At 37.7% G+C, this 11215-nt stretch overlaps 1 protein-coding gene across 1 annotated transcript; it reads right to left on the bottom strand.

Moving 5' to 3' along the window:
* Window positions 1-1174: 1174 nt before the first annotated feature.
* Window positions 1175-6083, bottom strand: LOC117291440 (dual specificity protein phosphatase 10-like). Its single transcript, XM_033773128.1, has 3 exons — window positions 5143-6083; window positions 3802-4176; window positions 1175-3419 (listed from the first exon to the last, which is right to left on the bottom strand). Exons 1-3 carry the CDS (start codon window positions 5750-5752, stop codon window positions 3121-3123), a joined length of 1284 nt encoding a protein of 427 aa, XP_033629019.1. The 5' UTR covers window positions 5753-6083; the 3' UTR covers window positions 1175-3120.
* Window positions 6084-11215: the final 5132 nt, after the last annotated feature.

Here is an 11215-nt window from a genome sequence, read left to right as displayed (position 1 = left end):
AAAGACCAACTCGAACGATCCAAGGCAACGTGTTCCTTTAATGAGCGCAATATACAGCAATAATAATATGGGGGTGTTTTGTGTTGGGATACCTGGCTATATATTAGCATAACAGCGTCATGCATAGGGAAATGATTCCTTGAATAAATTTGGTTCTGAAAAGCAGTGGGTAGGATGGACGTCCTCATTAGTTTTACTTTTTAGGCAGGTACCATTACTTTTCTTGTTCCATCCCATAACAGCCACGCACGTGGTGTCTTCCGAAGCCGAAAATATTCTCAAAATAATAACAATTCCTAAGCGTTTTTGATGCACCTTCTCCGTTTATTCATAGTTTATACTAAATGCCTTTCAATATGAATGAAAAGTAGTGATCTTAGTTAGGTCAGAGAGGAAGGAAAACTGGTTAGGTAGAGTTTGGGGTGGAATCACAGCTTACAGAAAACTGCCTATAAAAACTGTGCTTTATGTTCGGAATGCAGTACATCTAATTCTACCTCCATGATTGATGTACCACATAAACTGTAAATATTTATGCTCAATCTGTCGATGGAGTCAAGAAGAAAACAGTGGATAACCCCTTATTATATTTCCACATGTATACAACTTTGAGTTTTGACCTAATTATCAATCACATAAAGTTTGCTATACGAGACAAGGATTATCTTTACAAGAAAGTCATGTGAAAATCTGTACAATAGAAATTCGTTTCCAATCGTACCAGTTTTGCATCATACTGTGTCCTTGTGTTATTTCTAGACCAAAACCAGAATCGGCTTTGTCAATGGTGCGTACATTAATGATCATGGCAAAACATCCCATTTTGTGATTGACAGGCGATTTTTAGTTGGTTCTTTTGTAGTTCCACAGACAGACATAGGGCTTCGTAAACGAGAATGGACCGGGTATGGGCGTTTCTTTAATACAACAGTTACCCCCTAAAAGTACCCCCCCCAAAAAAAAAAAAAAAAAAAAAATAAAATAAAAAAAAATAAAATAAAAACAAATAAAAATAAAATAAAAATAACCTTTGCCAATCATAGAAGCTGGAAGAACCAAATTTGTAAATTTGGTCACCTTTACAGGTCAAAAATTGAAGCTACAGTATACAAAAAGAGAGTCGAGATTGCTAGCCATTACTGGACAAGTATAAACGTATACATGTAAACAGATGTAATTTCAGCTGTACGCAGTGCTATTTTATTATCGTATCCTGAAAAAAATATTTACAATTCCAATATCACGTTTAAAATACTTGTTACTGTTAAGGCAATAGCTCTCTCGTCTTCGTTTTGTTTGGAACACACACGTGTCTTTCAAATAGATGAGCAAAGACATGTGTTTCCGTCAAACGGAATACATGTAGATATTCTGGCAAACAACCAGGGAAACTCTATTTGAATGCGCCATTATAGAGATTTGCATTGTTTTCACGTGCACCATAATCTGATTGAGATTTTAAAGATTTGACAGCCACACAATGGAAACTGTTTATCCAGAGGTTATTCTACCGGCAAACATGGCTTCCTGCGATATCCGTTAAAAACAGTCACAAAACATCCGTTGTGTCACATCGTCTGGGGACCGCCTCTACGTCAAATCGCCTACACATGCAGGTATTATGTTTAATACCTCAGAGGCAAACATGCACCAGACCAAACCAGGGAAACTTGATGGTTGCGGTGAGCACAATGCGGGTACCAATATATTATTTCGAAAGTCCTGTTACCCAACCACGTCGCCAGTATTACATTGAATTTGAGTCATAACTTTGTTGGGTTCGTCAGATATAATATTTCAAATGTAAACAGAATGTGAGTGATTTTAAAGATCTACATGTCAAGAATTGTACAGTGTGACAACTTACTTTAAAAAAACTGTTTTTCTTCAATCAACCTGTAAAAAATGTTTCCGACTATATTGTTTGAAACATCAGAGACTGAGGTTTGTTGTTTACATTGTTTTTTGGTGTTGTTTAAGACAATGTCCTTGCTCCATGGTCTGGTGATCTTTTAATAGGGTTGTTTGTCTTGTTTTAGCTTCGCAGACCTTGTGATCACGTAAATTGATAACAATATCCCATAAATAGCAAAAGCTGGCAACTATACTAGCCCATACCAAAAAGTGCCCAGTTTTGTCTTTAACAAATATTGTCAAAAAATCTTATTATTACGCTGCCTTTTCAACAGCTTTACGAAACTGGACCCAGTATTTGTGATTATGTTTCATCCAACTTCTTGTTTAATGTTGTAAACAGTATACTCAGTATCAATATCAGTTAATTATTAGTGGAATAACTCGATTATCGGTTCTATTGTTGTCCGGTTTTAAACGCATGATTGTGTATCTGTATATTTAATTAAATAACGGCAAAACCTTATTTTCTGCATTATTTTGTTCGACATGCACACCTTCCAAATGTGCATTCTTTTTTAGCTGAATGATGTCGATGCAAATGAATATATTGATGACATTGCATGAATGATATTATAACATAGACCTGATGTCTAAAGCTTAATGCTGTCTTAATGTTGACATAAAAAGTATAACATTAACAATCAAGTGCAAAGAGTTTAATAGCAAAGCTGGAATGACAAAAGTTTATTGCACTTCCTCAAAGCAACCAACAACTCCGAAAAACCGGTACACCGGGTTTTAAAAAAAAAAAAGCTTTAAGCTCTTTATGAAAGTCTCTGTCTTAAATCAATTGAGACAGTCGCTGACCTTTCTCTTTTCCAAGTTGTTATAAAAAATAATGCGGGGTCGTCATTCCAGTTATAAAACCTCGGTGGGTTGGTAAGCTTCGAGAGTTGGTTTTTAATTGATAGCTTCCTCGTAGAGTGTTGACGTTTCCCTTTAGCCTGGGCCCAGCCCATTGAGTTCAATGCCAATAATGTTCTACTCAGTCAGGTCTGCTCTCGTATTATGATGTATAGTGTCCCCCATTTAATCGAGTTGGCTCTGTAAAACTTGGCAACAACACAAACATGAAATTCTTCATTGAGTCTGTTATATAGAGGCGATCGCGTCATCAGTTTAATATTGTCAATTCAACTTAATTGTCTGTTTTCTGGCAAGCTGGCGAGTTGGTTTTATCAATGTTCTTGGCCGTACAGCCCTTCACAGGGCTGTCTCGGCGAGTGAAGAGGGCCTTGGAGGGTGGGGAGAAGCGGTTCGCCTCTTGATCTGATGGGCGCATGACGGTAACGACTGAATGATTATTTTTTCGTAGGATGCGAGCTGACCGACGAAGTTCAGGTTGGGAGCGATGATGGATCGGCGAGACTTGACGAGATTGTATGCCTTTGACATTGACATTCCTCTGTACCTCATGATGTAAGCAATAGCGATGGTTGAAGACCTAGAGATACCTGCACTACAATGAAGAAGAACCTTCTCATGACGTTTACGGGCGGCCTCTATAGAAACAAAGCAAGACAAGAAACATAATAAGTTTAAGTCCTTACTTGAGAACACCTCGTCTACAACAAGAAACATCATTAGTACAAGTCCATATTTGAGAACACCCTGTCTACAGCAATCTTGTATAGACAGATCACTGGGGAGTTTCCGTTTGTGTCTCGTCTAAAAATAACACATGGTACTTTCTAGATTCAACGCCAAACTTGGCCCTGAGTACTTGGCTCAAATTGAAACTGAATCATTTAGGAAGTTTTGCTTTCCAATGATGTAATCCTGGCCGCCTGCTGTATACAGATTAAGGCATTTAGCAGTCACAAGCCGATTATGTCACTGGGTTTTGTTATTTATAAATAACTTTCTTTAGTTGTTTTTACCTACCGATAAATTGGAACGCATCATCAAAGTGCTTCTTCAAGTTGGCTAAGGAGTTATCACGGACACTTATCCTCTTGTAATTTACGAGTTTGTTGTCGTGGAAACATGGGACAGACTGGGTCACGTTCAGGACATTACAGATTCTCTCCTGTTGGAGAAACTCCATGTCAGCTGCATCTCTCTCGTTGCCGACGTAGAGAAACGTTAAGAGTTGGGTGGCGGGAATGTCAATTTCTTTCTGTTTGGCGGTGGTGTATTCAGCCTCGGAGATGGTACCTGGTGATGAACATAACGCTGGTTCAGCTGAGATGTTGTGGATATTCTCGATGTCGCTTCGACACATGCGCTCGTATTGGTTCTCGAAATCTTTCAGACCACCTAAAATGTTGTAAAATTAACATTAATTAAATCATTTGCTAATTGCTTACATCTCTATTTTGCCATGTATCAATAATGAAGAAGCAAAAAATGCCCAAGCGACCGCCACTTTTTTCACACATGAGGCTGGTTTCAAACAACTATTTGAGCTATTAATCATTTGACTATGATGAGTGTAATGTTAACATTAATCCATGTTTCAGCATCACACCAGATATGTCATGACGATGTACAACAACAACACTTTTTTTTATACTGCAATTTTCAACATTCTAAAGGCGAATTGCCTATTTTCAATTACCACAACTCAACTTTAAAAATAAATACAATTCACAACAGCCTTCACAGCTAGGTCCCAGTGAACTGCGGCCTTGTAAACATTGAATGGACCTTTGTGATGAGGACAAAGCAAGAATAACAATGTTGTTTGCGCGCTGCATGAAAAGTGTAGCCTGGTTGAATTTACGGATCCATCCAAACACAACTTGGTTTGTTTGTCAATAGAAGAACCAAGCTAGGTAGCCTGATAACTGTAGTATATCAGCTACTCAAATAAGATTATTTGATAAGAAAAAGCTTTATATTTTTATCAAACTGGGTCTATGGAGTGATAAACAAATACAATTTTTTTTTATATCATAACTTCATAAAAACTTGGCATCATCATGACAGTACAGTCACAGAAAGTTTCTCATTACATTTTTACCTCGTTTTACTATTCAATCATGCTAATCAGAGTCTTCATTTCACTTGCCGGCGGGCCAACCAGGTTTCTTTCTGGTCCATGGTTCTTATATAATTATTTAACTCGACTTTCAGAGATGTTTTTCTACATGACACTGTGACTGAACCAGCCAGCCGAACCACAAGGGAATGTGAATGGTGCTTTTAAAGCTGCCAGCGGGCCACTCAGTGTTAAAAGGTAGAACGTAGTCAAAACTCAAATACATTATTATACTAACTGACCTTTGAGGAGGCTGACTCTCGTGCCTTCGTTCTTGAGGGAGTTGAGAACCACTCGAGTGGGGTGGTTAGCCGTGAGACATTCGGAAGTAAGAGTATCCTCGTCGTAAACAACCACGTCCTTGTCGCACCGGGAACACAAAACGTCCCTATCCGCGTCACAAGAAGCGAGGTCGGCCAAAGTCAATTTACCCTGCTGTAATCGTCTCCTCGTCATGCTGTTCGTACAACTCACGTTCACGGCCCCACTGATATGTCTCTTGTTGAATGCCAGGAACGACCGGCAATCGATGAGAATTACGGCAGGGCAATCGTTGTCGAGCCGCTGGAACAACTCTCGGGCGTTGATGCTCCCGATGCTTGCATTCTGCTCCTTGCATGAGTCTTTGCCGGCGATAATATTATGCCGTGTTGTTGCAGATAAGGTGCACTTACTTGTTTTTCCTCGACATGGCGGCAGGCTTAGCGTAAACATTGCCATGGTAGACTCCTCTTGCCGCAATGCGGCCGTGGGTTCTAGTTGATGTGCTGGGCCATCTTGGCTGGGTTGAACGGGAACAACTACTACACCTGCTGATGTGGTATTAAAACCGTGGGTAACCTCTGGAGGCATGGATACTTGTTATTCTTTTGCAGGTTGACTGTAGCGAACCCGCTCAAAAAATTAGTGGATCGTTGTAGCAGATTTGTTTCGGGCACGTAAGGCGGTTCCTGCGTTTCTTTGTAGATATCACCGTACAAAAATATCAATACCGATTGCTGTGAGACTGTAGAGAACCAATTTTTTAGTCGTATAAATTGGAAAAAGGATGCTTTGAATTGGATCTGCTGTTCTGCTGGCTTACACAATGTTAGTCCAGTACCCTAGAAAAACTGCACTGGGAACGGTCTAAGCAGAAAGGCACACTGTGAATGCAATACGGACAATAACTCTGCGTTGGTCGGGACAAACATTGTTATAATAAGCGGCAGCGTATCATTGGCTATCCAAGGAAATGACATCATTGTTGAGGCTATTTTTGGCCTAGTACGCGAAGGTTTTTTTCGTAATGCGCATGAGTGTGCAAATTATGTTAATTGCATGGTTGCCTTTGCGTCCAAAGCTGTGCACATGTATACCGTCATGGGTTAAAAGCAGGGTACCAACTAGGTCTTTATTATAAGTAACCCATCTGGATTGTGTCATGTTATCGTTATACAACCTACATATCACCTGTCATGTGACTTTACTCAGCCATTCACAGTCTACCTTTTGGTATATTTTGTGTATATGTTTAGTGATTCAAAGCTTCGTATAGACAGTCATATTGCGTTTATTGTGCGAATTCTTCGTAAGAAGTAGTGGGCGTTAATCACTACTAATTGCACAACAAATTTCTTTTAAAGACGTTTACATAATCTTGATTGAAAAGATGATGCCATACTACACAGGTTGTAGTGAAATATATGTTCTCTAGCATTGAAATCATCGTTTACTGATATGTAACTATACGTAAAACTGGAAAAAATAAAATGGCGTTTTGAGTGAGTGACTGAATTAATAAGGCTTTATAACTTTCCGATTTCCCCATGGTAACCCCATCGTTGCTTTGCAGCACTGTGAAAAAAAAAGATACAAGAAGATTTGTCGTTGTATTTCAACGTTTATCCTGATATAGTGACTCAAAAGTTTGACACATTCGCTGTGTACAAGAGTGTGCAGATAAACATCAATTGAAAGTCATAACTTGCCAGAGAGCACTTTTTGTGGGAAAGATTACTTTTCATGAAATCGTCCTCTTGACTCTCCCATGAAAGGTCATTTTGGAGACTACAGATGAGGAGTCAACAAGAACTGTTTAATATCTGAGATGGAAAAACACAACACGCAGTCGACGGGCGCAAACGGGGAAAAAAATCTGCAAAAACATCACGATGTAATTTTCTTCCGTAATTCGAAAACAAAACCAAACAGCTTTTACAAAAATTGATCCATCATGCGACCTTTTTTTAACGGTACCACAACTAAAGAAAAAAAAAAAAAAATAGCCATAGGATAAGACTGATATAGCTTAAAGTCCATAAAATAAAATAAAATAACCCGAGAGTATTTTTAAAGATTCGGCGCTTTGCAATACAGTCATAAAAAAATTTTTATTCGATATGCATACAATTTTTTTTAAAGTTCGGATTAATAGTTTCGTATACTTTGCTTCCTTGTTCATAAAGATAACCAAAAAAGGGAGCAATATTCTTGGATAAACAAACACTGTTTAAATGAATAAACAGCCCCGCACTATTTTATACGATCAGTATAATATGTATTAGATCAATTTTGTTTCGTATCTAAAATTATTAATTTAGTACTTTGGTGCTGCAGCAGGGATCGACCAGAACGGGGAAAATTTTGATATTCAAAAACTTGTACAAAGGTTGAACAAAAACAACAAAACCATGGAATTTGCCCTTCTTCGTTTAGATGCCTTATTAGTGCTATTTATATATTTTAAGTCTTATTATTATAATTATATTTTGTATTTATTTGATCTTTATTGTTATTTGTATTAATTTGCTTTTTTTTCGGTTTCGGATGCGGAAACATTAGAGCGTAAAATAATCATAATTTACATTGACTAATGTACTCACGGTAGTCCTTATCATTTTTTTAATTTTGTTTTTTTATCCGAGTTATTCTGGTGTCTAGAAAGTTCTATTTCTTCTGTAAAGATAACAACCGGATCGATCCAGGCATATCCGTTGCCAAGTAACCCACCCAAAAGAAAGAAACAACTGTTTGAAAACATAATTTGAATTCACATTCAAGACTATTTGAAACGTGACCAGGGGACTCTGTCGTAATGAATGTTTATAAATCACTACAAGTTTTGTTTCCCTGGATACTTTTGACACTCACTGAAGTGAAACCAAGTTCAGTGGGCGCCCAGCGCAACATTCAAGGCCATCTCTTAACAGTACCAAGTCCACAAAAGTGTTGTTGTATAGGATAATAATCATACAGTTGATGTAAATTGACGTCACGAATTGCACCACGATGGTTTCCTGTTTTTGAATGGATGACAGTGTAAGTCTTGGCTATGGTTACCAGCGGGGTTCTGGAAGCATCTACACGTTCCGAATTTTCAGGAACTTGAGGCGGGGAATTTGGGGGTTGTGGAAATATTGTTTTATAGATCCCATGGGTGTATTCATGATCCGCCCCAGTGTGGGTGTCATATCATCACTACTCGGAAATACGCCTCTCTCAGTCTTTACAATAAAGATCACGAATAAAGAATTCTTATCAGCACACGTCATTTTCTGAATTTGTAATCAGTACACTATACAAGACTTCCAAGTTATTCGACTCTTAGCTTACGAATGAAACGTTATATGTTTAAGGACAAAAATATGTTTCTCCCATTGGACGTTTTCATGTTCTTAATTTCGAAAACGATTCGAAGAAACTATCGCTCTAAGGTTTGCAAGTTTGGTTATAAAAAAGAATATCAAAATATTTAAAGACAGTGGACACTATTGGTAATTGTCAAAGACCTGTCTTCTCATTTGGTGTATCTCAACATACGCATAAAATAACAAATCTGTGAAAATTTGAGCTTACAATTGGTCGTCGAAGTTGCGAGATATTAATGAAAGAAAAAAACACCCTTGTCACACAAAGTTGTGCGCTTTCAAAGTGCTTGATTTCGAGACCTCAAATTCTAAAAGGTCTCGAAATCAAATTCTCCCCATTATTCGTACTCAAGAAAGGTTTTATGATAATATTATTTTGCCAATAAATGTCCATTGCCTTTAATGACAAAAATATGTTTCTCCCATTGGACGTTTTCCTGTTCTTAATTTCGAACAAGATTCGAAGAAACTATCGCTCTGGGATTTGCAAGATTGGTTATAAAAAAAGAATATCAAAATATTTAATATTCAAAGTGGCTCTTTCTAACTTTTAACACACCCACCGTTCATTATTAAATTTATAAGTTGGGTAAACGCATAACTCTTTGTGAATTATTCATTTATTTTCGTTTGTTAATTTTAGTGGTAGAGATATAAAATTGCAAAGAGGAAGACACAAACAGACCCCAAAAATTAGCACCCCTGACGGAAAAATGTTAATTTATTGTTTTCAGATTAATCTCCTGAAGCTACAATATTGAAAAGACAGCCAAACATTAACATACAACAACAACTGTTTTATTGTTAGACTCGAAAATCAATGCCACTGTTTCCTATTGTCCGAGTGCAGGGGAAATTTGTTGTAAATATTAATTAGCTTGACAGTTTTTATTTTATTTTATTTTAAGTAGGTGAACTTCATATTTGATGCGGGTTTTTTTTAACGAGTGAAATGTAAAATGTTCTAGTTTTACATGAAGGTGTCAAATGCATTATGAAAAAAAGACGTAAAGCAGGTTGTCTCGTAGCGTATTCAGCATAATCAACTAGTCCAGCCGTCAATGTACAGGCTACTTGTAATCATGAATGAAAGCTTATGACACATCACTGACTTGTCGCGCATCATTACCATGTATACATTTCACAACATTTCATTATACCTTCGCTTTCAATCAGAGTATAGTGTCCTTTGGTCATTTTGTTTTTCTGAGAAGTCTTTACATGATATTCCGGTTCCGGAAGCAACATTCAGTCACATTAAATTGTTTGGCTATAATTTCTAGGTCATCATCGTCAAACTCAAACCCTCTGGATGTAATTCCTGTTTGTGACAATGGAACCATTTTAATATGTTATTCCACTAAAAAAATTGTTTGGCTACTCTGATGCGGGAAAGTAATGTGACAATTTAAGGATAGGGTCATGGATTGGTTTTTGTCGTCGCAATGGAGGATTTCAAATAATATAGGTAAAAAAATTGTCCTTAAAGATACAATTTAGTCACCTGTGAAAGTTTCAACAGTACTGTTGTGGAGAACAGGGGGAAACTGCATTTCATCCATCACAAGAACGCCGAACCCATCCTCGGTTTGTTTGTGTGTGCCGCATCATGACGTCACCGAAATCTGAATCGCCAAAACTTGCCCTAAGGTGAGTTTTCGAGATTCAAATGTTTAGTATCATTATTTTAGCGATGTCTAATCAGTGGGGGCATTTCAGAGCAAAATACACTTGATTACCACAATCATGACCACAATTACCATCTTCTTTGTTTACAACAAGTGGGCCTAAGCTTTCGGATAAAACTTAAATACACCTTTTCTATCCGGGCTCCCATAAAAATACCAAATAGAAATGTTTCATCTGGTTGTTGCATTTTGATCTCAACTGGTGGTCAATGTCCTTGAAACCTCTCGGCGCCATTACAACGAATCATCACACTGACCAGCAGTGACGTCACTTCAATTGATGAGATCAGCAATTCGTTTGGTTCATGGTTTCAGTCAGAACACTGGAATGGTTGTGATACACGATCAGTGATAAAGGATCAGTTAAGATCAATGTTTCAATCTCACCGGATCAGGAAGAGAGTTTTATTAATCCAGTCATGTTATTTGAATGCACAATTTCCGAGAAGAAACTTTGATGTACAATTACGGTAGGTTAAGGTGATAGGGAGTGTGCCTTTTGACGACACCATTCAGAGTACCGGTATATCGGGAATTATTTTAAAGGGAAGGTACACTATTGGTAATTGTCAACGGCCAGTGCTCCCACTTGGTGTATCTCATCATAAGCATAAAATAACAAGCCTGTGAAAATTTGGGCTCGATTGGCCATCGGAGTTGGGAGAAAATGATGAAAGAAAAAACACTGGACGAATCTGTGTGCTTTCAGATAGGAATAACAGACTTATCGCTAAAAGTCTTATATTATTTTAAGTGAGAAATTACCTCTTTCTCAAAAACTATATGTTACTTCAGAAGGAGTCGTTTCCGACAATGTTTTACTATCAACAGCTCTCCAATGCTAGTTACCAAGTCAGTTTTTAAGTTAATATTTGTTTTGAGTAATTACCAAACGTGTACCTTCCCTTTAAGGAGAATGGTAGTGTAGATTCGTGGATAGAATGCGAGCCGAAGACGAGTACATTGTAGTCACGAATCTACACTTTAGAGTCTATTTT

Source organism: Asterias rubens, chromosome 1 (assembly GCF_902459465.1).
Source record: "Asterias rubens chromosome 1, eAstRub1.3, whole genome shotgun sequence".
Lineage (NCBI taxonomy): Eukaryota > Metazoa > Echinodermata > Asteroidea > Forcipulatida > Asteriidae > Asterias > Asterias rubens.
Note: the sequence above shows the minus strand (reverse complement) of the source record. Positions and strands in the feature narration are given on the sequence as shown.